The 25,449-nt window shown below is 47.1% G+C and overlaps 1 protein-coding gene across 1 annotated transcript; it reads left to right on the top strand.

Annotated features, from left to right (window-relative positions):
* Positions 1-1,587: 1,587 nt before the first annotated feature.
* Positions 1,588-7,101, top strand: LOC137347971 (telethonin-like). Its single transcript, XM_068013038.1, has 2 exons — positions 1,588-1,859; positions 6,601-7,101. The coding sequence occupies exons 1-2, from the start codon at positions 1,741-1,743 to the stop codon at positions 7,010-7,012; spliced, it is 531 nt and encodes a 176-aa protein (XP_067869139.1). The 5' UTR covers positions 1,588-1,740; the 3' UTR covers positions 7,013-7,101.
* The last annotated feature ends 18,348 nt before the right edge of the window (positions 7,102-25,449 follow it).

Here is a 25,449-nt window from a genome sequence, read left to right as displayed (position 1 = left end):
CAGTCCTGACCCTCTGACAGTGCAGCACTCACTCAGTAATGACCCTCTGACAGTGCAGCACTCACTCAGTACTGACCCTCTGACAGTGCAGCACTCCCTCATTACTGACCCTCTGACAGTGCAGCACTCCCTCAGTACTGACCCTCCAACAGTGCAGCACTCACTCAGTACTGACCCTCTGACAGTGCAGCACTCCCTCAGTACTGACCCTCTGACAGTGCAGCACTCACTCAGTACTGACCCTCTGACAGTGCAGCACTCCCTCAGTAATGAACCTCTGACAGTGCAGCACTCCCTCAGTACTGACCCTCTGACAGTGCAGCACTCACTCAGTAATGACCCTCTGACAGTGCAGCACTCCCTCAGTACTGACCCTCTGACAGTGCAGCACCCACTCAGTACTGACCCTCTGACAGTGCAGCACTCCCTCAGTACTGAACCTCTGACAGTGCAGCACTCACTCAGTACTGACCCTCTGACAGTGCAGCACTCACTCAGTACTGACCCTCTGACAGTGCAGCACTCACTCAGTACTGACCCTCTGACAGTGCGGCACTCCCTCAGTACTGACCCTCTGACAGTGCAGCACTCACTCAGTAATGACCCTCTGACAGTGCAGCACTCCCTCAGTACTGACCCTCCGACAGTGCAGCACTCCCTCAGTACTGACCCTCTGACAGTGCAGCACTCACTCAGTACTGACCCTCTGACAGTGCAGCACTCCCTCAGTACTGACCCTCTGACAGTGCAGCACTCACTCAGTACTGACCCTCTGACAGTGCAGCACTCCCTCAGTACTGACCCTCTGACAGTGCAGCACTCACTCAGTACTGACCCTCTGACAGTGCAGCACTCCCTCAGTAATGACCCTCTGACAGTGCAGCACTCACTCAGTACTGAACCCTCTGACAGTGCAGCACTCCCTCAGTACTGACCCTCTGACAGTGCAGCACTCACTCAGTACTGACCCTCCGACAGTGCAGCACTCCCTCAGTACTGATCCTCTGACAGTGCAGCACTCCCTCAGTACTGACCCTCTGACAGTGCAGCACTCCCTCAGTACTGACCCTCTGACAGTGCAGCACTCACTCAGTAATGACCCTCTGACAGTGCAGCACTCCCTCAGTACTGACCCTCTGACAGTGCAGCACTCCCTCAGTACTGACCCTCTGACAGTGCAGCACTCCCTCAGTACTGACCCTCTGACAGTGCAGCACTCCCTCACTAATGACCCTCTGACAGTGCAGCACTCCCTCAGTACTGACCCTCTGACAGTGCAGCACTCACTCAGTAATGACCCTCTGACAGTGCAGCACTCCCTCAGTACTGACCCTCCGACAGTGACACAGTACTGTTCAAATCCCTGCAGTGGGGCTTGTCACACAATCTTCTGACTGAGAGATGTTATTGGGACACATTGAGCCCACGCACTCTGAGTGACTGATCTCCACTCAGGAATAAAATCCCAGCTCTGGGAAGCCAGACTGACAGCTGTGAAGATTGAACTTTCGATGCTGACAGCTGGAATTCCCTGGCAACACCTCCCCAATTCTGCTGTGAGCTGTGAGTGTGCATTTAGACGGTGATAACACGGCCCGAAAATAGCCCCCAGCCGGGTTATATAAACGCCGCTTTCGTGGCCAACACAGACAGAGTGAAATGTGAGGGTGCTCTCGGCACAGAAACTCCTCATCGCCTGAAGCTGACATCGCCACAGTGACAGGGAGATCCCAGGCTGGGATGGAGCTGTCCCCAAGAGCAATTCTCAGCTCCTCACTCAATGAGGAGAACAGACAGAGTCAAGAGTTTTACACGGCACAATGGGAGGACCAGGTCATGAAAACTCGGCCTCAGGACCGGTGAGTTTACACCGATCATCAGTGGTTCAGGTGGGAGAGAGGAAGCGTTTGTCAGTGGGGCAGGACAGCACTGAGAGATTGAAGAATAACTGGCTGCAGAGCCAAGGATGACTCAGTAACAGAGAGAGAGAGACAGAGAGAGAGTCACAGAGAGGGAGAGAGACTGGGTCACAGAGAGAGAGAGTCACAGAGAGAGAGACTGGGTCACAGAGAGAGAGAGTCACAGAGAGAGAGAGAGACTGGGTCAGAGAGAGAGAGACTGGGTCACAGAGAGAGAGAGAGACTGGGTCACAGAGAGAGAGAGTCACAGAGAGAGAGACTGGGTCACAGAGAGAGAGAGTCACAGAGAGAGAGAGAGACTGGGTCAGAGAGAGAGAGACTGGGTCACAGAGAGAGAGAGTGACTGGGTCACAGAGAGAGAGAGTCACAGAGAGAGAGAGTCACAGAGAGGGAGAGTGACTGGGTCACAGAGAGAGAGAGTCACAGAGAGAGAGAGAGACTGGGTCACAGAGAGAGAGACTGGGTCACAGAGAGAGAGAGTCACAGAGAGAGAGAGAGACTGGGTCACAGAGAGAGAGAGACTGGGTCACAGAGAGAGAGAGTGACTGGGTCACAGAGAGAGAGAGTGACTGGGTCACAGAGAGAGTGAGTCACAGAGAGAGAGAATGGGTCACAGAGAGAGCGAGTCACAGAGAGGGAGAGTGACTGGGTCACAGAGAGAGAGAGTCACAGAGAGAGAGAGAGACTGGGTCACAGAGAGAGAGACTGGGTCACAGAGAGAGAGAGTCACAGAGAGGGAGAGAGACTGGGTCACATGGAGAGTGAGAGTGACTGGGTCACACACAGAGAGAGTCACACAGAGAGAAAGTCACAGAGAGAGAGAGAGACTGGGTCACAGAGAGGGAGAGAGACTGGGTCACAGAGAGAGAGAGACTGGGTCACAGAGAGAGAGAGTGACTGGGTCACAGAGAAAGAGAGTCACAGAGAGAGTGACTGGGTCACAGAGAGAGAGAGTCACAGAGAGAGAGAGAGACTGGGTCACAGAGAGAGAGAGTGACTGGGTCACAGAGAGAGAGAGTCACAGAGAGAGAGAGTCACAGAGAGGGAGAGAGACTAGGTCACAGAGAGAGAGACTGGGTCACAGAGAGAGAGAGACTGGGTCACAGAGAGAGAGAGAGACTGGGTCACAGAGAGAGAGTGTGACTGGGTCACAGAGAGAGAGAGTCACAGAGAGAGAGACTGGGTCACAGAGAGAGTGACTGGGTCACAGAGAGAGAGAGTCACAGAGAGAGAGAGTCACAGAGAGGGAGAGAGACTAGGTCACAGAGAGAGAGACTGGGTCACAGAGAGAGAGAGTGACTGGGTCACAGAGAGAGAGAGTCACAGAGAGAGAGAGTCACAGAGAGGGAGAGAGACTAGGTCACAGAGAGAGAGAGTCACAGAGAGAGAGAGAGACTGGGTCACAGAGAGAGAGAGTCACAGAGAGAGAGACTGGGTCACAGAGAGAGAGAGTCACAGAGAGAGAGAGAGACTGGGTCAGAGAGAGAGAGACTGGGTCACAGAGAGAGAGAGTGACTGGGTCACAGAGAGAGAGAGTCACAGAGAGAGAGAGTCACAGAGAGGGAGAGTGACTGGGTCACAGAGAGAGAGAGTCACAGAGAGAGAGAGAGACTGGGTCACAGAGAGAGAGACTGGGTCACAGAGAGAGAGAGTCACAGAGAGAGAGAGAGACTGGGTCACAGAGAGAGAGAGACTGGGTCACAGAGAGAGAGAGTGACTGGGTCACAGAGAGAGAGAGTGACTGGGTCACAGAGAGAGTGAGTCACAGAGAGAGAGAATGGGTCACAGAGAGAGCGAGTCACAGAGAGGGAGAGTGACTGGGTCACAGAGAGAGAGAGTCACAGAGAGAGAGAGAGACTGGGTCACAGAGAGAGAGACTGGGTCACAGAGAGAGAGAGTCACAGAGAGGGAGAGAGACTGGGTCACATGGAGAGTGAGAGTGACTGGGTCACACACAGAGAGAGTCACACAGAGAGAAAGTCACAGAGAGAGAGAGAGACTGGGTCACAGAGAGGGAGAGAGACTGGGTCACAGAGAGAGAGAGACTGGGTCACAGAGAGAGAGAGTGACTGGGTCACAGAGAAAGAGAGTCACAGAGAGAGTGACTGGGTCACAGAGAGAGAGAGTCACAGAGAGAGAGAGAGACTGGGTCACAGAGAGAGAGAGTGACTGGGTCACAGAGAGAGAGAGTCACAGAGAGAGAGAGTCACAGAGAGGGAGAGAGACTAGGTCACAGAGAGAGAGACTGGGTCACAGAGAGAGAGAGACTGGGTCACAGAGAGAGAGAGAGACTGGGTCACAGAGAGAGAGTGTGACTGGGTCACAGAGAGAGAGAGTCACAGAGAGAGAGACTGGGTCACAGAGAGAGTGACTGGGTCACAGAGAGAGAGAGTCACAGAGAGAGAGAGTCACAGAGAGGGAGAGAGACTAGGTCACAGAGAGAGAGACTGGGTCACAGAGAGAGAGAGTGACTGGGTCACAGAGAGAGAGAGTCACAGAGAGAGAGAGTCACAGAGAGGGAGAGAGACTAGGTCACAGAGAGAGAGAGTCACAGAGAGAGAGAGAGACTGGGTCACAGAGAGAGAGAGTCACAGAGAGAGAGACTGGGTCACAGAGAGAGTGAGTCACAGAGAGGGAGAGTGACTGGGTCACAGAGAGAGAGAGTCACAGAGAGAGAGACTGGGTCACAGAGAGAGAGAGTGACTGGGTCACAGAGAGAGAGAGTCACAGAGAGAGAGAGTGACTGGGTCACAGAGAGAGAGAGTCACAGAGAGAGAGACTGGGTCACAGAGAGAGTGAGTCACAGAGAGGGAGAGTGACTGGGTCACAGAGAGAGAGAGTCACAGAGAGAGAGACTGGGTCACAGAGAGAGAGAGTGACTGGGTCACAGAGAGAGAGAGTCACAGAGAGAGAGAGTGACTGGGTCACAGAGAGAGAGAGTCACAGAGAGAGAGACTGGGTCACAGAGAGAGTGAGTCACAGAGAGGGAGAGTGACTGGGTCACAGAGAGAGAGAGTCACAGAGAGAGAGAGAGACTGGGTCACAGAGAGAGAGAGTCACAGAGAGAGAGACTGGGTCACAGAGAGAGTGAGTCACAGAGAGGGAGAGTGACTGGGTCACAGAGAGAGAGAGTCACAGAGAGAGAGACTGGGTCACAGAGAGAGAGAGTGACTGGGTCACAGAGAGAGAGAGTCACAGAGAGAGAGAGTGACTGGGTCACAGAGAGAGAGAGTCACAGAGAGAGAGACTGGGTCACAGAGAGAGCGAGTCACAGAGAGAGAGACTGGGTCACAGAGAGAGAGAGTGACTGGGTCACAGAGAGAGAGAGTCACAGAGAGAGAGAGTCACAGAGAGAGAGAGTGACTGGGTCACAGAGAGAGAGAGTCACAGAGAGAGAGAGTCACAGAGAGAGAGAGAGACTGGGTCACAGAGAGAGCGAGTCACAGAGAGAGAGACTGGGTCACAGAGAGAGAGAGTGACTGGGTCACAGAGAGAGAGAGTCACAGAGAGAGAGAAAGACTGGGTCACAGAGAGAGAGACTGGGTCACAGAGAGAGAGAGTCACAGAGAGGGAGAGAGACTGGGTCACAGAGAGAGAGAGTGACTGGGTCACACAGAGAGAGAGTCACAGAGAGAGAGACTGGGTCACAGAGAGAGAGAGTGACTGGGTCACAGAGAGAGAGAGTCACAGAGAGAGAGACTGGGTCACAGAGAGAGCGAGTCACAGAGAGGGAGAGTGACTGGGTCACAGAGAGAGAGAGTGACTGGGTCACAGAGAGAGAGAGTCACAGAGAGAGAGACTGGGTCACAGAGAGAGAGAGTGACTGGGTCACAGAGAGAGAGAGTCACAGAGAGAGAGACCAGGTCACAGAGAGAGCGAGTCACAGAGAGGGAGAGTGACTGGGTCACAGAGAGAGAGAGTCACAGAGAGAGAGACTCACAGAGAGAGAGAGTCACAGAGAGGGAGAGAGACTGGGTCACAGAGAGAGAGAGTGACTGGGTCACAGAGAGAGAGAGTCAGAGAGAGAGAGAGAGTCACAGAGAGAGAGAGAGACTGTGTCACAGAGAGACAGAGTCACAGAGACAGAGTCACACAGAGACAGAGAGTCACAGGGAGAGAGCGTCACAGAGAGAGAGAGTCACAGAGAGAGAGACTGGGTCACAGAGAGAGAGAGAGAGACTGTGTCACAGAGAGACAGAGTCACAGAGACAGAGTCACACAGAGACAGACAGTCACAGAGAGAGAGACAGAGTCACACAGAGACAGAGAGTCACAGGGAGAGAGAGAGACTGGGTCACAGAGAGAGAGAGTGACTGGGTCACAGAGAGAGAGAGTCACAGAGAGAGAGACTGGGTCACAGAGAGAGAGAGAGAGAGAGACTGTGTCACAGAGAGACAGAGTCACAGAGACAGAGTCACACAGAGACAGAGAGTCACAGAGAGAGAGACAGAGTCACACAGAGACAGAGAGTCACAGGGAGAGAGCGTCACAGAGACAGACTAACAGTCATGAAGAGAGTCACAGAGAGAGTTACAGAGAGGGTGTCACAGAGACAGAGTCACAAAGAGAGATGTGTGTTAATGAGTGGAGAGTTAATAAAGGGAGAGTTATTGAGGGGAATATTAATGAGGATCCAGGTAAATCTCGGATGTGTTAATCTACCTCTTCCTTTTCGTGACAGGTGCACTTTAAATGAGGTGAATCGTGTCCGTAAGGAGAGTTACGACAGGAAATATCAGCTGACCTACTTGGTGCAACGAAGCCCGAACAACATGATGAGGATGGGCCCCCTGGGCGTGAATCTAACGGAATACCACCTGCCATATCGCAACCTGCTGCCACTCCCCATCTTCACCCCAGCTCACATCAGCGCTAAAGTGGAGCGGGCAATGACTCCGCCGGAGCTGAGTAGGATCATGGAGTTTGAGCAGGCTCTGGGCTTGGGCGGGACCTGTCAGGACAAGAGAGACATCTCGGAAATCACCAAGGAACTGCCTCCAGTCATGCAGCCTGTCAGACTGGACGGCAAGAAATCAGACATGGTTCAAAGATCCCTGTCAAGGTCGATGTCTCACGAGGCTCAGAGAGGCTGAGGGTGGATGAGACTAAGGGAAAGGACAGAGTGTGTTGGATAATGTCAGCGGGAGTAGATTTTGGGTTTGTCACGGTGATAACGATGGAGTGAAGAAAAGGAATGTGTTTAACTGTGAAAGTTCAGAAATGATGTCAAATGTATAGAAGGCACTGAATTGACATGATTTTATTTAAGTAGGTGTTTCATGACTTATTTTTGTAATTGATCACTGGAAAGTTTTATTTTATTTTTAATAAACATAAAGTTTACGGAACTCTATATCAAGCTTTCTGATGTCTGACTGTAGCTCAACTCTGTCCTGTGAGAAACACACCAACAACAACTGATTGTTTATATGATGCCTCTAACATAGAAAATTGTGCAAAAGAGCTTCACAAAATGTCACCAGAAAAAAATTGACACCGAGACAAAGAAGGAGTTGTTCACATGAGAGGCTGTAAACTTACTCGAAGCTGTGGCTTTTAAGGAGTGTCTTAAAGAAGGCAGGAGCTTTAAGGTGAAAATTCTGGAGACTTAACAGCAAAAGACATGGCCACCAATGATGGAGCAAAGCAGAGGGGGTGACAGAGGGGCAGAGGCAGGAGGGAGGAGCAGGGTGAAGGGGAGGTGGGGGTGTGGTGGGAGCAGAATGGGGAGGGTTGGGGGGGGAGTGTGCAGGAATACATAAGGCCAGAATTCACCCACAGAATCGTCATACCCACTGATATCCCTCCACACAAACAATAAGTACCTGGCCTGTGAACTATTATCACCTCCATGCTGCTCCCAGCTCTATCCCAGGACAGTGTCCTCTCAGCTCCAACCCGGGACAATCCAGTCCCAGCAATATCGTGGGACAGTCCTCTTTCCAGGGACATTCTGTTCCCAGCGCCATCCCGGGACAATGCTAAAATAGATAATTCCCTGGGCCTCAATTTCCCCCCTCAGTCACCAAACATTTTGCTGTCTGTCACAGGGACGGTGTCATTTTCAGGTGTGTCACCAGAGCCAGTAGTTAGTGCCAGTGTAAATGAACCTGATTGATAGTTAGTGCCAGTGTAAATGTACCTGAGTGAGTAAGTGCCAGTGTAAATGAACCTGAGTGACAGTTAGTGCCAGTGTAACTGTACCTGAGTGATAGATAGTGCCAGTGTAACTATAGCTGAGTGATAGTTAGTGCCAGTGTAACTACACCTGAGTGACAGTTAGTGCCAGAGTAACTGTACCTGTGTGATAGTTAGTGCCAGTGTAACTATACCTGAGTGATAGTTAGTGCCAGTGTAACTGCACCTGAGTGACAGTTAGTGCCAGTGTAACTGTACCTGAGTGATAGTTAGTGCCAGTGTAACTGCACCTGAGTGATAGTTAGTGCCAGTGTAACTGTACCTGAGTGATAGTTAGTGCCAGTGTAACTGCACCTGAGTGACAGTTAGTGCCAGTGTAAATGAACCTGAGTGATAGTTAGTGCCAGTGTAACTGTACCTGAGTGATAGTTAGTGCCAGTGTAACTGTACCTGAGTGATAGTTAGTGCCAGTGTAACTGCACATGAGTGATAGTTAGTGCCAATGGAACTATACCTGAGTGATAGTTAGTGCCAGTGTAACTGCACCTGAGTGACAGTTAGTGCCAGTGTAACTGCCCCTGAGTGATAGTTAGTGCCAGTGTAACTGTACCTGAGTGATAGTTAGTGCCAGTGTAACTGCACCTGAGTGATAGTTAGTGCCAGTGTAACTGTACCTGAGTGAAAGTTAGTGCCAGTGTAACTATACCTGAGTGATAGTTAGTGCCAGTGTAACTGTACCTGAGTGAAAGTTAGTGCCAGTGTAACTATACCTGAGTGATAGTTAGTGCCAGTGTAACTGCACCTGAGTGATAGTTAGTGCCAGTGTAACTGAACCTGAGTGGTAGTTAGTGCCAGTGGAACTGCACCTGAGTGATAGTTAGTGCCAGTGTAACTGCACCTGAGTGACAGATAGTGCCAGCGTAACTGCACCTGAGTGATAGTTAGTGCCAGTGTAACTACACCTGAGTGATAGTTAGTGCCAGTATAACTATCCCTGAGTGATAGTTAGTGCCAGTGTAACTGCACCTGAGTGATAGTTAGTGCCAGTGTAACTGTACCTGAGTGATAGTTAGCGCCAGTGTAACTGCTCCTGAGAGATAGTTAGTGCCAGTGTAACTGCACCTGAGTGATCGTTAGTGCCAGTGTAACTGCACCTGAGTGACAGTTAGTGCCAGTGTAACTGCACCTAAGTGACAGTTAGTGCCAGTGTAACTGCACCTGAGTGACAGTTAGTGCCAGTGTAACTGTACCTGAGTGATACTTAGTGCCAGTGTAACTATACCTGAGTGATAATTAGTGCCAGTGTAACTGCACCTGAGTGATAGTTAGTGCCAGTGTAACTGCACCTGAGTGACAGTTAGTGCCAGTGTAAATGAACCTGAGTGATAGTTAGTGCCAGTGTAACTGTACCTGAGTGACAGTTAGTGCCAGTATAACTATCCCTGAGTGATAGGTAGTGCCAGTGTAACTGTACCTGAGTGACAGTTAGTGCCAGTGTAACTGCACCTGAGTGATAGTTAGTGCCAGTGTAACTGCACCTGAGTGACAGTTAGTGCCAGTGTAACTGTACCTGAGTGACAGTGAGTGCCAGTGTAACTGTATCTGAGTGACAGTTAGTGCCAGTGTAAGTGTGCCTGAGTGATAGTTAGTACTAGTGTAACTGCACCTGAGAGACAGTTAGAGCCAGTGTAACTGTATCTGAGTGATAGTTAGTGCCAGAGTAACTGTACCTGAGTGATAGTTTGTGCCAGTGTAACCGTACCTGAGCGACAGTTAGTGCCAGTGTAACTGCACCTGAGTGAAAGTTAGTGCCAGTGTAACTGCACCTGAGTGATAGTTAGTGCCAGTGTAACTGCACCTGAGAGTGATAGTTAATGCCAGTGTAACTTCAACTGAGTGATAGTTAGTGCCAGTGTAATTGCACCTGAGTGATAGTTAGTGCCAGTGTAACTGCACCTGAGTGACAGTTAGTGCCAGTGTAACTGTACCTGAGTGATAGTTAGTGCCAGTGTAACTGCACCTGAGTGATAGTTAGTGCCAGTGTAACTGCAACTCAGTGAAAGTTAGTGCCAGTGTAACTGCACCTGAGTGACAGTTAGTGCCAGTGTAACTGTACCTGAGTGATAGTTAGTGCCAGTGTAACTGCACCTGAGTGACCGTTAGTGCCAGTGTAACTGTACCTGAGTGACAGTTAGTGCCAGTGTAACTGTACCTCAGTGATAGTTAGTGCCATTGTAACTATACCTGAGTGATAGTTAGTGCCAGTGTAACTGCACCTGAGAGTGATAGTTAATGCCAGTGTAACTTCAACTGAGTGATAGTTAGTGCCAGTGTAACTGCACCTGAGTGATAGTTAGTGCCAGTGTAACTGCACCTGAGAGTGATAGTTAATGCCAGTGTAACTTCAACTGAGTGATAGTTAGTGCCAGTGTAACTGCACCTGAGTGATAGTTAGTGCCAGTGTAACTGTACCTGAGTGATAGTTAGTGCCAGTGTAACTGCACCTGAGTGACAGTTAGTGCCAGTGTAAATGAACCTGAGTGATAGTTAGTGCCAGTGTAACTGTACCTGAGTGATAGTTAGTGCCAGTGTAACTGTACCTGAGTGATAGTTAGTGCCAGTGTAACTGCACATGAGTGATAGTTAGTGCCAATGGAACTATACCTGAGTGACAGTTAGTGCCAGTGTAACTGCACCTGAGTGACAGTTAGTGCCAGTGTAACTTTACCTGAGTGATAGTTAGTGCCAGTGTAACTGTACCTGAGTGATAGTTAGTGCCAGTGTAACTGCACCTGAGTGATAGTTAGTGCCAGTGTAACAGTACCTGAGTGAAAGTTAGTGCCAGTGTAACTATACCTGAGTGATAGTTAGTGCCAGTGTAACTGTACCTGAGTGAAAGTTAGTGCCAGTGTAACTATACCTGAGTGATAGTTAGTGCCAGTGTAACTGCACCTGAGTGGTAGTTAGTGCCAGTGGAACTGCACCTGAGTGATAGTTAGTGCCAGTGTAACTGAACCTGAGTGGTAGTTAGTGCCAGTGGAACTGCACCTGAGTGATAGTTAGTGCCAGTGTAACTGCACCTGAGAGTGATAGTTAATGCCAGTGTAACTTCAACTGAGTGATAGTTAGTGCCAGTGTAACTGCACCTGAGTGATAGTTAGTGCCAGTGTAACTGTACCTGAGTGATAGTTAGTGCCAGTGTAACTGCACCTGAGTGACAGTTAGTGCCAGTGTAAATGAACCTGAGTGATAGTTAGTGCCAGTGTAACTGTACCTGAGTGATAGTTAGTGCCAGTGTAACTGTACCTGAGTGATAGTTAGTGCCAGTGTAACTGCACATGAGTGATAGTTAGTGCCAATGGAACTATACCTGAGTGACAGTTAGTGCCAGTGTAACTGCACCTGAGTGACAGTTAGTGCCAGTGTAACTTTACCTGAGTGATAGTTAGTGCCAGTGTAACTGTACCTGAGTGATAGTTAGTGCCAGTGTAACTGCACCTGAGTGATAGTTAGTGCCAGTGTAACAGTACCTGAGTGAAAGTTAGTGCCAGTGTAACTATACCTGAGTGATAGTTAGTGCCAGTGTAACTGTACCTGAGTGAAAGTTAGTGCCAGTGTAACTATACCTGAGTGATAGTTAGTGCCAGTGTAACTGCACCTGAGTGGTAGTTAGTGCCAGTGGAACTGCACCTGAGTGATAGTTAGTGCCAGTGTAACTGAACCTGAGTGGTAGTTAGTGCCAGTGGAACTGCACCTGAGTGATAGTTAGTGCCAGTGTAACTGCACCTGAGTGACAGATAGTGCCAGCGTAACTGCACCTGAGTGATAGTTAGTGCCAGTGTAACTACACCTGAGTGATAGTTAGTGCCAGTGTAACTATCCCTGAGTGATAGTTAGTGCCAGTGTAACTGCACCTGAGTGATAGTTAGTGCCAGTGTAACTGTACCTGAGTGATAGTTAGCGCTAGTGTAACTGCTCCTGAGAGATAGTTAGTGCCAGTGTAACTGCACCTGAGTGATCGTTAGTGCCAGTGTAACTGCACCTGAGTGACAGTTAGTGCCAGTGTAACTGCACCTAAGTGACAGTTAGTGCCAGTGTAACTGCACCTGAGTGACAGTTAGTGCCAGTGTAACTGTACCTGAGTGATAGTTAGTGCCAGTGTAACTACACCTGAGTGATAGTTAGTGCCAGTATAACTATCCCTGAGTGATAGTTAGTGCCAGTGTAACTGCACCTGAGTGATAGCTAGTGCCAGTGTAACTGTACCTGAGTGATAGTTAGCGCCAGTGTAACTGCTCCTGAGAGATAGTTAGTGCCAGTGTAACTGCACCTGAGTGATCGTTAGTGCCAGTGTAACTGCACCTGAGTGACAGTTAGTGCCAGTGTAACTGCACCTAAGTGACAGTTAGTGCCAGTGTAACTGCACCTGAGTGACAGTTAGTGCCAGTGTAACTGTACCTGAGTGATACTTAGTGCCAGTGTAACTATACCTGAGTGATAATTAGTGCCAGTGTAACTGCACCTGAGTGATAGTTAGTGCCAGTGTAACTGCACCTGAGTGACAGTTAGTGCCAGTGTAAATGAACCTGAGTGATAGTTAGTGCCAGTGTAACTGTACCTGAGTGACAGTTAGTGCCAGTATAACTATCCCTGAGTGATAGGTAGTGCCAGTGTAACTGTACCTGAGTGACAGTTAGTGCCAGTGTAACTGCACCTGAGTGATAGTTAGTGCCAGTGTAACTGCACCTGAGTGACAGTTAGTGCCAGTGTAACTGTACCTGAGTGACAGTGAGTGCCAGTGTAACTGTATCTGAGTGACAGTTAGTGCCAGTGTAAGTGTGCCTGAGTGATAGTTAGTACTAGTGTAACTGCACCTGAGAGACAGTTAGAGCCAGTGTAACTGTATCTGAGTGATAGTTAGTGCCAGAGTAACTGTACCTGAGTGATAGTTTGTGCCAGTGTAACCGTACCTGAGCGACAGTTAGTGCCAGTGTAACTGCACCTGAGTGAAAGTTAGTGCCAGTGTAACTGCACCTGAGTGATAGTTAGTGCCAGTGTAACTGCACCTGAGAGTGATAGTTAATGCCAGTGTAACTTCAACTGAGTGATAGTTAGTGCCAGTGTAATTGCACCTGAGTGATAGTTAGTGCCAGTGTAACTGCACCTGAGTGACAGTTAGTGCCAGTGTAACTGTACCTGAGTGATAGTTAGTGCCAGTGTAACTGCACCTGAGTGATAGTTAGTGCCAGTGTAACTGCAACTCAGTGAAAGTTAGTGCCAGTGTAACTGCACCTGAGTGACAGTTAGTGCCAGTGTAACTGTACCTGAGTGACAGTTAGTGCCAGTGTAACTGTACCTCAGTGATAGTTAGTGCCATTGTAACTATACCTGAGTGATAGTTAGTGCCAGTGTAACTGCACCTGAGAGTGATAGTTAATGCCAGTGTAACTTCAACTGAGTGATAGTTAGTGCCAGTGTAACTGCACCTGAGTGATAGTTAGTGCCAGTGTAACTGTACCTGAGTGATAGTTAGTGCCAGTGTAACTGCACCTGAGTGACAGTTAGTGCCAGTGTAAATGAACCTGAGTGATAGTTAGTGCCAGTGTAACTGTACCTGAGTGATAGTTAGTGCCAGTGTAACTGTACCTGAGTGATAGTTAGTGCCAGTGTAACTGCACATGAGTGATAGTTAGTGCCAATGGAACTATACCTGAGTGACAGTTAGTGCCAGTGTAACTGCACCTGAGTGACAGTTAGTGCCAGTGTAACTTTACCTGTGTGATAGTTAGTGCCAGTGTAACTGTACCTGAGTGATAGTTAGTGCCAGTGTAACTGCACCTGAGTGATAGTTAGTGCCAGTGTAACTGTACCTGAGTGAAAGTTAGTGCCAGTGTAACTATACCTGAGTGATAGTTAGTGCCAGTGTAACTGTACCTGAGTGAAAGTTAGTGCCAGTGTAACTATACCTGAGTGATAGTTAGTGCCAGTGTAACTGCACCTGAGTGGTAGTTAGTGCCAGTGGAACTGCACCTGAGTGATAGTTAGTGCCAGTGTAACTGAACCTGAGTGGTAGTTAGTGCCAGTGGAACTGCACCTGAGTGATAGTTAGTGCCAGTGTAACTGCACCTGAGTGACAGATAGTGCCAGCGTAACTGCACCTGAGTGATAGTTAGTGCCAGTGTAACTACACCTGAGTGATAGTTAGTGCCAGTGTAACTATCCCTGAGTGATAGTTAGTGCCAGTGTAACTGCACCTGAGTGATAGTTAGTGCCAGTGTAACTGTACCTGAGTGATAGTTAGCGCCAGTGTAACTGCTCCTGAGAGATAGTTAGTGCCAGTGTAACTGCACCTGAGTGATCGTTAGTGCCAGTGTAACTGCACCTGAGTGACAGTTAGTGCCAGTGTAACTGCACCTAAGTGACAGTTAGTGCCAGTGTAACTGCACCTGAGTGACAGTTAGTGCCAGTGTAACTGTACCTGAGTGATACTTAGTGCCAGTGTAACTATACCTGAGTGATAATTAGTGCCAGTGTAACTGCACCTGAGTGATAGTTAGTGCCAGTGTAACTGCACCTGAGTGACAGTTAGTGCCAGTGTAAATGAACCTGAGTGATAGTTAGTGCCAGTGTAACTGTACCTGAGTGACAGTTAGTGCCAGTATAACTATACCTGAGTGATAGGTAGTGCCAGTGTAACTGTACCTGAGTGACAGTTAGTGCCAGTGTAACTGCACCTGAGTGATAGTTAGTGCCAGTGTAACTGCACCTGAGTGACAGTTAGTGCCAGTGTAACTGTACCTGAGTGACAGTGAGTGCCAGTGTAACTGTATCTGAGTGACAGTTAGTGCCAGTGTAAGTGTACCTGAGTGATAGTTAGTACTAGTGTAACTGCACCTGAGAGACAGTTAGAGCCAGTGTAACTGTATCTGAGTGATAGTTAGTGCCAGAGTAACTGTACCTGAGTGATAGTTTGTGCCAGTGTAACCGTACCTGAGCGACAGTTAGTGCCAGTGTAACTGCACCTGAGTGAAAGTTAGTGCCAGTGTAACTGCACCTGAGTGATAGTTAGTGCCAGTGTAACTGCACCTGAGAGTGATAGTTAATGCCAGTGTAACTTCAACTGAGTGATAGTTAGTGCCAGTGTAACTGCACCTGAGTGATAGTTAGTGCCAGTGTAACTGCACCTGAGTGACAGTTAGTGCCAGTGTAACTGTACCTGAGTGATAGTTAGTGCCAGTGTAACTGCACCTGAGTGATAGTTAGTGCCAGTGTAACTGCAACTCAGTGAAAGTTAGTGCCAGTGTAACTGCACCTGAGTGACAGTTAGTGCCAGTGTAACTGTACCTGAGTGATAGTTAGTGCCAGTGTAACTGCACCTGAGTGACCGTTAGTGCCAGTGTAACTGTACCTGAGTGACAGTTAGTGCCAGTGTAACTGTACCTCAGTGATAGTTAGTGCCAGTGTAACTATACCTGAGTGATAGTTAGTGCCAGTGTAACTGCACCTGAGAGTGATAGTTAATGCCAGTGTAACTTCAACTGAGTGATAGTTAGTGCCAGTGTAACTGCACCTGAGTGATAGTTAGTGCCAGTGTAACTGCACCTGAGAGTGATAGTTAATGCCAGTGTAACTTCAACTGAGTGATAGTTAGTGCCAGTGTAACTGCACCTGAGTGATAGAAAGTGCCAGTGTAACTGCACCTGAGTGACAGTTAGTGCCAGTGTAACTGTACCTGAGTGATAGTTAGTGCCGGTGTAACTGCACCTGAGTGACAGTTAGTGCCAGTGTAACTGCACCTGAGTGACAGTTAGTGCCAGTGTAACTGCACCTGAGTGACAGTTAGTGCCAGTGTAACTGCACCTGAGTGACAGTTAGTGCCAGTGTAACTGCACCTGAGTGACAGTTAGTGCCAGTGTAACTGTAACTGAGTGACAGTTAGTGCCAGTGTAACTGTACCTGAGTGATAGTTAGTGCCAGTGTAACTATACCCGAGTGATAGTTAGTGCCAGTGTAACTGCACCTGAGTGACAGTTAGTGCCAGTGTAAATGAACCTGAGTGATAGTTAGTGCCAGTGTAACTGTACCTGAGTGATAGTTAGTGCCAGTGCAACTGTACCTGAGTGACAGTTAGTGCCAGTGTAACTGTACCTGAGTGATAGTTAGTGCCAGTGTACCTGTACCTGAGTGACAGTTAGTGCCAGTGTAACTGTACCTGAGTGATAGTTAGTGCCAGTGTAACTGCACCTGTGTGACAGTTAGTGCCAGTGTAACTGCACCTGAGTGATAGTTAGTGCCAGTGTAACTGCAGCTGAATGACAGTTAACACCAGTTTAACTGCCCGAGTGATAGTTAGTGCCAGTGTAACTGCCCGAGTGATAGTTAGTACCAGTGCAACTGCAGCTGACTGATAGTTAGCTCCAGTGTAACTGCCCAAGTGATAGCTAGTGCCAGTGTAACTGCCCGAGTGATAGTTAGTACCAGTGTAACTGCAGCTGACTGATAGTTAGCACCAGTGCAACTGCCCAAGTGATACTTACTGCCAGTGTAACTGCCCGAGTGATAGTTAGTGCCTGTGTAACTGCCCGAGTGATAGTTAGTGCCAGTGTAACTGTACCTGAGTGACAGTTAGTGCCAGTGTAACTGTACCTGAGTGATAGTTAGTGCCAGTGTACCTGTACCTGAGTGACAGTTAGTGCCAGTGTAACTGTACCTGAGTGATAGTTAGTGCCAGTGTAACTGCACCTGTGTGACAGTTAGTGCCAGTGTAACTGCACCTGAGTGATAGTTAGTGCCTGTGTAACTGCACCTGAGTGACAGTTAGTGCCAGTGTAACTGTACCTGAGTGACAGTGAGTGCCAGTGTAACTGTATCTGAGTGACAGTTAGTGCCAGTGTAAGTGTACCTGAGTGATAGTTAGTGCCAGTGTAACTGCACCTGAGTGACAGTTAGAGCCAGTGTAACTATACCCGAGTGATAGTTAGTGCCAGTGCAACTGTACCTGAGTGATAGTTAGTGCCAGTGTAACTGTACCTGAGCGACAGTTAGTGCCAGTGTAACTGCACCTGAGAGTGATAGTTAATGCCAGTGTAACTTCAACTGAGTGATAGCTAGTGCCAGTGTAACTGCACCTGAGTGATAGTTAGTGCCAGTGTAACTGCACCTAAGAGTGATAGTTAATGCCAGTGTAACTTCAACTGAGTGATAGTTCGTGCCAGTGTAACTGCACCTGAGTGATAGTTAGTGCCAGTGTAACTGCACCTGAGTGACAGTTAGTGCCAGTGTAACTGCACCTGAGTGATAGTTAGTGCCAGTGTAACTGCACCAGAGTGAAAGTTAGTGCCAGTGTAACTGCACCTGAGTGACAGTTAGTGCCAGTGTAACTGTACCTGAGTGACAATTAGTGCCAGTGTAACTGTACCCGAATGATAGTTAGTGCCAGTGTAAATGAACCTGAGTGATAGTTAGTGCCAGTGTAACTGCACCGGAGTGACAGTTCGAGCCAGTGTAACTGTACCTGAGTAATAGTTAGTGCCAGTGTAACTGCACCTGAGTGATCGTTAGTGCCAGTGTAACTGCACCTGAGAGTGATAGTTAATGCCAGTGTAACTTCAACTGAGTGATAGTTAGTGCCAGTGTAACTGCACCTGAGTGACAGTTAGTGCCAGTGTAACTGTAACTGAGTGACAGTTAGTGCCAGTGTAACTGTACCTGAGTGATTGTTAGTGCCAGTGTAACTATACCTGAGTGATAGTTAGTGCCAGTGTAACTGCACCTGAGTCATAGTTAGTGCCAGTGTAACTGCACCTGAGTGATAGTTAGTGCCAGTGTAACTGCACCTGAGTGATAATTAGTGCCAGTGTAACGATACTCGAGTGATAGTTAGTGCCAGTGTAAATATACCTGAGTGATAGTTAGTGCCAGTGCAACTATACCTGAGTGAAAGTTCGTGCCAATGTAACTGCACATGAGTGATAGTTAGTGCCAGTGTAACTATACCTGAGTGATAGTTAGTGCCAGTGTAACTGCAAATGAGTGATAGTGCCAGTGTAATTGGACCTGAGTGACAGTTAGTGCCAGTGTAAATATACCTGAGTGATAGTTAGTGCCAGTATAACAGCACCTGAGTGATAGTTATTACCAGTGTTAATATACCTGAGTGATAGTTAGTGCCAGTATAACTGCACCTGAGTGACAGTTAGTGCCAGTGCAACTATACCTGAGTGATGGTTAGTGCCAATGCAACTGCACCTGAGTTATAATTAGTGCCAGTGTAACTGCACCTGAGTGACAGTTAGTGCCAGTGTAACTATACCTGAGTGATAGTTAGTGCAAGTGCAAATATACCTGAATGATAGTTAGTGCCAGTGTAAGTGCACCTGAGTGATAATTAGTGCCAGTGTAACTATACCCGAGTGCTAGTTAGTGCCAGTGTAACTATACCCGAGTGATAGTTAGTGCCAATGTAACTGTACCTGAGTGACAGTTAGTGCCAGTGCAACTATAAATGAGTGCTAGTTAGTGCCAGTGTAACTATACCTGAGTGAAAGTTAGTGCCAATGTAACTGCACATGAGTGATAGTTAGTGCCAGTGTAACTTTACCTGAATGATAGTTAGTGCCAGTGTAACTGCAAATGAGTGATAGTTAGTGCCAGTGTAATTGGACCTGAGTGACAGTTAGTGCCATTGTAAATATACCTGAGTGATAGTTAGTGCCAGTATAACAGCACCTGAGTGATAGTTATTACCAGTGTTAATATACCTGAGTGATAGTTAGTGCCAGTATAACTGCACCTGAGTGACAGTTAGTGCCAGTGAAACTGCAAATGAGTGATAGTTAGTGGCGGTGTAACTATACCTGAGTGATAGTTAGTGCCAGTGTAACTATACCTGAGTGATAGTTAGTGCCAGTGTAACTGCATCTGAGTGATAGTTAGTGCCTGTGTAACTATACCTGAGTGATAGTTAGTGCCAGCGTAACTGCACCTGAGTGATAGTTAGTGCCAGTGTAACTATACCTGATTGATAGGTAGTGCCAGTGTAACTGCACCTGAGTGATAATTAGTGCCAGTGTAACTATACCTGAGTGATAGTTAGTGCCAGTGCAACTATACCTGAGTGATAGTTAGTGCCAGTGTAACTGCACCTGAGTGACAGTTAGTGCCAGTGTAACTGTAACTGAGTGACAGTTAGTGCCAGTGTAACTGTACCTGAGTGATTGTTAGTGCCAGTGTAACTATACCTGAGTGATAGTTAATGCCAGTGTAACTTCAACTGAGTGATAGTTAGTGCCAGTGTAACTGCACCTGAGTGATAGTTAGTGCCAGTGTAACTGCACCTGAGAGTGATAGTTAATGCCAGTGTAACTTCAACTGAGTGATAGTTAGTGCCAGTGTAACTGCACCTGAGTGATAGTTAGTGCCAGTGTAACTGTACCTGAGTGATAGTTAGTGCCAGTGTAACTGCACCTGAGTGACAGTTAGTGCCAGTGTAAATGAACCTGAGTGATAGTTAGTGCCAGTGTAACTGCACCTGTGTGACAGTTAGTGCCAGTGTAACTGCACCTGAGTGATAGTTAGTGCCTGTGTAACTGCACCTGAGTGACAGTTAATGCCAGTGTAACTGTACCTAAGTGACAGTGAGTGCCAGTGTAACTGTATCTGAGTGACAGTTAGTGCCAGTGTAAGTGTACCTGAGTGATAGTTAGTGCCAGTGTAACTGCACCTGAGTGACAGTTAGAGCCAGTGTAACTGTACCTGAGTGACAGTTAGTGCCAGTGTAACTGTACCTGAGTGATAGTTAGTGCCAGTGTACCTGTACCTGAGTGACAGTTAGTGCCAGTGTAACTGTACCTGAGTGATAGTTAGTGCCAGTGTAACTGCACCTGTGTGACAGTTAGTGCCAGTGTAACTGCACCTGAGTGATAGTTAGTGCCTGTGTAACTGCACCTGAGTGACAGTTAGTGCCAGTGTAACTGTACCTGAGTGACAGTGAGTGCCAGTGTAACTGTATCTGAGTGACAGTTAGTGCCAGTGTAAGTGTACCTGAGTGATAGTTAGTGCCAGTGTAACTGCACCTGAGTGACAGTTAGAGCCAGTGTAACTATACCCGAGTGATAGTTAGTGCCAGTGCAACTGTACCTGAGTGATAGTTAGTGCCAGTGTAACTGTACCTGAGCGACAGTTAGTGCCAGTGTAACTGCACCTGAGAGTGATAGTTAATGCCAGTGTAACTTCAACTGAGTGATAGCTAGTGCCAGTGTAACTGCACCTGAGTGATAGTTAGTGCCAGTGTAACTGCACCTAAGAGTGATAGTTAATGCCAGTGTAACTTCAACTGAGTGATAGTTCGTGCCAGTGTAACTGCACCTGAGTGATAGTTAGTGCCAGTGTAACTGCACCTGAGTGACAGTTAGTGCCAGTGTAACTGCACCTGAGTGATAGTTAGTGCCAGTGTAACTGCACCAGAGTGAAAGTTAGTGCCAGTGTAACTGCACCTGAGTGACAGTTAGTGCCAGTGTAACTGTACCTGAGTGACAATTAGTGCCAGTGTAACTGTACCCGAATGATAGTTAGTGCCAGTGTAAATGAACCTGAGTGATAGTTAGTGCCAGTGTAACTGCACCGGAGTGACAGTTCGAGCCAGTGTAACTGTACCTGAGTAATAGTTAGTGCCAGTGTAACTGCACCTGAGTGATAGTTAGTGCCAGTGTAACTGCACCTGAGAGTGATAGTTAATGCCAGTGTAACTTCAACTGAGTGATAGTTAGTGCCAGTGTAACTGCACCTGAGTGACAGTTAGTGCCAGTGTAACTGTAACTGAGTGACAGTTAGTGCCAGTGTAACTGTACCTGAGTGATTGTTAGTGCCAGTGTAACTATACCTGAGTGATAGTTAGTGCCAGTGTAACTGCACCTGAGTCATAGTTAGTGCCAGTGTAACTGCACCTGAGTGATAGTTAGTGCCAGTGTAACTGCACCTGAGTGATAATTAGTGCCAGTGTAACGATACTCGAGTGATAGTTAGTGCCAGTGTAAATATACCTGAGTGATAGTTAGTGCCAGTGCAACTATACCTGAGTGAAAGTTCGTGCCAATGTAACTGCACATGAGTGATAGTTAGTGCCAGTGTAACTATACCTGAGTGATAGTTAGTGCCAGTGTAACTGCAAATGAGTGATAGTGCCAGTGTAATTGGACCTGAGTGACAGTTAGTGCCAGTGTAAATATACCTGAGTGATAGTTAGTGCCAGTATAACAGCACCTGAGTGATAGTTATTACCAGTGTTAATATACCTGAGTGATAGTTAGTGCCAGTATAACTGCACCTGAGTGACAGTTAGTGCCAGTGCAACTATACCTGAGTGATGGTTAGTGCCAATGCAACTGCACCTGAGTTATAATTAGTGCCAGTGTAACTGCACCTGAGTGACAGTTAGTGCCAGTGTAACTATACCTGAGTGATAGTTAGTGCAAGTGCAAATATACCTGAATGATAGTTAGTGCCAGTGTAAGTGCACCTGAGTGATAATTAGTGCCAGTGTAACTATACCCGAGTGCTAGTTAGTGCCAGTGTAACTATACCCGAGTGATAGTTAGTGCCAATGTAACTGTACCTGAGTGACAGTTAGTGCCAGTGCAACTATAAATGAGTGCTAGTTAGTGCCAGTGTAACTATACCTGAGTGAAAGTTAGTGCCAATGTAACTGCACATGAGTGATAGTTAGTGCCAGTGTAACTTTACCTGAATGATAGTTAGTGCCAGTGTAACTGCAAATGAGTGATAGTTAGTGCCAGTGTAATTGGACCTGAGTGACAGTTAGTGCCAGTGTAACTGTACCTGAGTGATTGTTAGTGCCAGTGTAACTGCACCTGAGAGTGATAGTTAATGCCAGTGTAACTTCAACTGAGTGATAGTTAGTGCCAGTGTAACTGCACCTGAGTGACAGTTAGTGCCAGTGTAACTGTAACTGAGTGACAGTTAGTGCCAGTGTAACTGTACCTGAGTGATTGTTAGTGCCAGTGTAACTATACCTGAGTGATAGTTAGTGCCAGTGTAACTGCACCTGAGTCATAGTTAGTGCCAGTGTAACTGCACCTGAGTGATAGTTAGTGCCAGTGTAACTGCACCTGAGTGATAATTAGTGCCAGTGTAACGATACTCGAGTGATAGTTAGTGCCAGTGTAAATATACCTGAGTGATAGTTAGTGCCAGTGCAACTATACCTGAGTGAAAGTTCGTGCCAATGTAACTGCACATGAGTGATAGTTAGTGCCAGTGTAACTATACCTGAGTGATAGTTAGTGCCAGTGTAACTGCAAATGAGTGATAGTGCCAGTGTAATTGGACCTGAGTGACAGTTAGTGCCAGTGTAAATATACCTGAGTGATAGTTAGTGCCAGTATAACAGCACCTGAGTGATAGTTATTACCAGTGTTAATATACCTGAGTGATAGTTAGTGCCAGTATAACTGCACCTGAGTGACAGTTAGTGCCAGTGCAACTATACCTGAGTGATGGTTAGTGCCAATGCAACTGCACCTGAGTTATAATTAGTGCCAGTGTAACTGCACCTGAGTGACAGTTAGTGCCAGTGTAACTATACCTGAGTGATAGTTAGTGCAAGTGCAAATATACCTGAATGATAGTTAGTGCCAGTGTAAGTGCACCTGAGTGATAATTAGTGCCAGTGTAACTATACCCGAGTGCTAGTTAGTGCCAGTGTAACTATACCCGAGTGATAGTTAGTGCCAATGTAACTGTACCTGAGTGACAGTTAGTGCCAGTGCAACTATAAATGAGTGCTAGTTAGTGCCAGTGTAACTATACCTGAGTGAAAGTTAGTGCCAATGTAACTGCACATGAGTGATAGTTAGTGCCAGTGTAACTTTACCTGAATGATAGTTAGTGCCAGTGTAACTGCAAATGAGTGATAGTTAGTGCCAGTGTAATTGGACCTGAGTGACAGTTAGTGCCATTGTAAATATACCTGAGTGATAGTTAGTGCCAGTATAACAGCACCTGAGTGATAGTTATTACCAGTGTTAATATACCTGAGTGATAGTTAGTGCCAGTATAACTGCACCTGAGTGACAGTTAGTGCCAGTGAAACTGCAAATGAGTGATAGTTAGTGGCGGTGTAACTATACCTGAGTGATAGTTAGTGCCAGTGTAACTATACCTGAGTGATAGTTAGTGCCAGTGTAACTGCATCTGAGTGATAGTTAGTGCCTGTGTAACTATACCTGAGTGATAGTTAGTGCCAGCGTAACTGCACCTGAGTGATAGTTAGTGCCAGTGTAACTATACCTGATTGATAGGTAGTGCCAGTGTAACTGCACCTGAGTGATAATTAGTGCCAGTGTAACTATACCTGAGTGATAGTTAGTGCCAGTGCAACTATACCTGAGTGATAGTTAGTGCCAGTGTAACTGCACCTGAGTGACAGTTAGTGCCAGTGTAACTGTAACTGAGTGACAGTTAGTGCCAGTGTAACTGTACCTGAGTGATTGTTAGTGCCAGTGTAACTATACCTGAGTGATAGTTAATGCCAGTGTAACTTCAACTGAGTGATAGTTAGTGCCAGTGTAACTGCACCTGAGTGATAGTTAGTGCCAGTGTAACTGCACCTGAGAGTGATAGTTAATGCCAGTGTAACTTCAACTGAGTGATAGTTAGTGCCAGTGTAACTGCACCTGAGTGACAGTTAGTGCCAGTGTAACTGTAACTGAGTGACAGTTAGTGCCAGTGTAACTGTACCTGAGTGATTGTTAGTGCCAGTGTAACTATACCTGAGTGATAGTTAGTGCCAGTGTAACTGCACCTGAGTCATAGTTAGTGCCAGTGTAACTGCACCTGAGTGATAGTTAGTGCCAGTGTAACTGCACCTGAGTGATAATTAGTGCCAGTGTAACGATACTCGAGTGATAGTTAGTGCCAGTGTAAATATACCTGAGTGATAGTTAGTGCCAGTGCAACTATACCTGAGTGAAAGTTCGTGCCAATGTAACTGCACATGAGTGATAGTTAGTGCCAGTGTAACTATACCTGAGTGATAGTTAGTGCCAGTGTAACTGCAAATGAGTGATAGTGCCAGTGTAATTGGACCTGAGTGACAGTTAGTGCCAGTGTAAATATACCTGAGTGATAGTTAGTGCCAGTATAACAGCACCTGAGTGATAGTTATTACCAGTGTTAATATACCTGAGTGATAGTTAGTGCCAGTATAACTGCACCTGAGTGACAGTTAGTGCCAGTGCAACTATACCTGAGTGATGGTTAGTGCCAATGCAACTGCACCTGAGTTATAATTAGTGCCAGTGTAACTGCACCTGAGTGACAGTTAGTGCCAGTGTAACTATACCTGAGTGATAGTTAGTGCAAGTGCAAATATACCTGAATGATAGTTAGTGCCAGTGTAAGTGCACCTGAGTGATAATTAGTGCCAGTGTAACTATACCCGAGTGCTAGTTAGTGCCAGTGTAACTATACCCGAGTGATAGTTAGTGCCAATGTAACTGTACCTGAGTGACAGTTAGTGCCAGTGCAACTATAAATGAGTGCTAGTTAGTGCCAGTGTAACTATACCTGAGTGAAAGTTAGTGCCAATGTAACTGCACATGAGTGATAGTTAGTGCCAGTGTAACTTTACCTGAATGATAGTTAGTGCCAGTGTAACTGCAAATGAGTGATAGTTAGTGCCAGTGTAATTGGACCTGAGTGACAGTTAGTGCCATTGTAAATATACCTGAGTGATAGTTAGTGCCAGTATAACAGCACCTGAGTGATAGTTATTACCAGTGTTAATATACCTGAGTGATAGTTAGTGCCAGTATAACTGCACCTGAGTGACAGTTAGTGCCAGTGAAACTGCAAATGAGTGATAGTTAGTGGCGGTGTAACTATACCTGAGTGATAGTTAGTGCCAGTGTAACTATACCTGAGTGATAGTTAGTGCCAGCGTAACTGCATCTGAGTGATAGTTAGTGCCTGTGTAACTATACCTGAGTGATAGTTAGTGCCAGCGTAACTGCACCTGAGTGATAGTTAGTGCCAGTGTAACTATACCTGATTGATAGGTAGTGCCAGTGTAACTGCACCTGAGTGATAATTAGTGCCAGTGTAACTATACCTGAGTGATAGTTAGTGCCAGTGCAACTATACCTGAGTGATAGTTAGTGCCAGTGTAACTGCACCTGAGTGACAGTTAGTGCCAGTGTAACTGTAACTGAGTGACAGTTAGTGCCAGTGTAACTGTACCTGAGTGATTGTTAGTGCCAGTGTAACTATACCTGAGTGATAGTTAATGCCAGTGTAACTTCAACTGAGTGATAGTTAGTGCCAGTGTAACTGCACCTGAGTGACAGTTAGTGCCAGTGTAACTGTACCTGAGTGA

Source organism: Heterodontus francisci, chromosome 33, assembly GCF_036365525.1.
Source record: "Heterodontus francisci isolate sHetFra1 chromosome 33, sHetFra1.hap1, whole genome shotgun sequence".
Taxonomy (NCBI): domain Eukaryota; kingdom Metazoa; phylum Chordata; class Chondrichthyes; order Heterodontiformes; family Heterodontidae; genus Heterodontus; species Heterodontus francisci.
The sequence above is the reverse complement of the archived record's forward strand: the minus strand, read 5'-3'. Positions and strand labels throughout refer to the sequence as shown.